Source organism: Aplysia californica, unplaced genomic scaffold (genome assembly GCF_000002075.1).
Source record: "Aplysia californica isolate F4 #8 unplaced genomic scaffold, AplCal3.0 scaffold00260, whole genome shotgun sequence".
Lineage (NCBI taxonomy): Eukaryota > Metazoa > Mollusca > Gastropoda > Aplysiida > Aplysiidae > Aplysia > Aplysia californica.
In genome coordinates this window covers 213,074-214,926 of record NW_004797530.1, presented here as the reverse complement: position 1 = coordinate 214,926, position 1,853 = coordinate 213,074, and the positions used below count along the sequence as shown (strand labels likewise).

The following is a 1,853-nucleotide window of genomic DNA, read 5'->3' as shown; positions in this document are numbered from 1 at the left end:
CCCCATCAATCCTGTAATATTACATTGTTTGCGTATAAAAATAATAATAATATGACATTTATATCGCGCAAATTCGTGTCACAATCATTGTTCTCTGCACTTAACATAATATTCATGAAAAACAGGTGTATACACACATACATGAACATAATAATATATGCAGTTCCACATTCATTTAAAAATAACAGTAAATCATTCCAGCAAAATATTGCATAACTCTTTCTTACTTAAAAGGAAAAAATTGAGACTCATGTCAATGTCAGAAGCACCTTAATTACAAATAGAAAAAATTACAGTGGAATTCTGATATGGTCAACACCTCCGAACTGAAAAAAGTGTAATACGGTATTACACTGGTTCAAGACCCCCCCCCCCTCCCCTTTCCCCCCATTCTTACACTTTTCTTACAGGAGCCAAAGAGAACCCTCCTCCCTCCCCCTTCCAGATGTAAGATTATATTTGAACGCCCCACTTCAACAATACCACTATCATCATCACAATAACAATAACAGCAATTGTACCACCACTGCCACATCCACAATAACAACCACAATAACAACCACAATAACAACAACAACGACGTTGATGACAACAACAATAATACATGTACCACCATTCCCAACAACATCATCAACACACCACTATCATCACCACCACTACCAACAACAACAACAACAACAACAACAATATGACCACTATCACTACTAACAACAAACCTACCACCATCACCACCACCAAAAACCAACAGCAATACCACCATCACCACTATCAACAACAAACCTACCACCATCACCACCACCAACAACAAACCTACCACCATCACCACCACCAACAACCAACAGCAATACCACCATCACCACCACCAACAACAAACCTACCACCATCACCACCACCACCACCACCAACAAACCTACCACCATCACCACCACCAACAACAAAACTACCACCATCACCACCAACAACAACCAACAGCAATACAACCATCACCACTACCAACAACAAACCTACCACCAACAACATACCACCAATAATAACACCCCCAACGCCAACTAAAACAACAGACCCACCTTGCAGGCCCCACAAGTATTGACCCCATAGTGGAAGCCTGTACCCGAGGATCCACACACTTTACACGGGGGGAGGTAAGAGGCCGACTGGTTGTTTGACATCGGGTACTTGCGTCCACGCATCTCGTTATCTGAAGACTAGAGGGGACAAAGGAAACTAATTGGCCTGGGTCTAATCAAAGTCCGAGAGTAACCATACTTAATGTGTACGTGTCTGTGTTACATGTGTGCACTATATTATAAATGAATAAATAGATAGATTAATTCATTCATTCATTCATTCATTCATTCATTCATTCATTCATTCATTCATTCATTAAATGCATAATTGTACCTCTCGTATGTGCAGTTCTCAATCTATAAAAGAGAGACTTTTATCACATAAAATTTATATGACTCAGTACATCCCACACAGTTTTTAAAAACGCAGTGGCTATTTTTTACGGTCCGGTAAAGAAGGTTCTTGGAGCTATTTTTACAGTCATGTAAAGACGATCTTCAGGGCTATTTCTACGGAATTAGATTAATAATAATAATAGATAGCATTTGTATAGCCCATATCACCGCTCTACAGCAGGCTCTATGCGCTTACATTACATGAACAATTTACATAAACTTACATAACTGATATTGTTATTCTTATTGTTGTAGTTTTATTAGAAGTGCTGTTGTTGTTCAAATGTGAAATTTGGATTCTAGATCTAGTTAGGAACCGGATTTTATACTTTCATTGTTTGATTGCTCTTAAGGCTAAGGGACCGTTCACAAATGACGTTAGTTCAGAGG

At 38.9% G+C, this 1,853-nt stretch overlaps 1 protein-coding gene across 2 annotated transcripts in view; it reads right to left on the bottom strand.

Annotated features, from left to right (window-relative positions):
- The window catches only part of LOC101848759, a 22,515-nt gene that overhangs the window by 10,987 nt on the left and 9,675 nt on the right, over nt 1–1,853 (bottom strand). For both annotated transcript variants that reach the window (XM_005100778.3, XM_035970373.1), the window contains exon 2: nt 1,068–1,205. In XM_005100778.3, coding sequence (XP_005100835.1) covers nt 1,068–1,190 — 123 coding nt within the window. In that variant the 5' untranslated portion in view covers nt 1,191–1,205. The remainder of the gene's footprint in view (nt 1–1,067; nt 1,206–1,853) is intronic.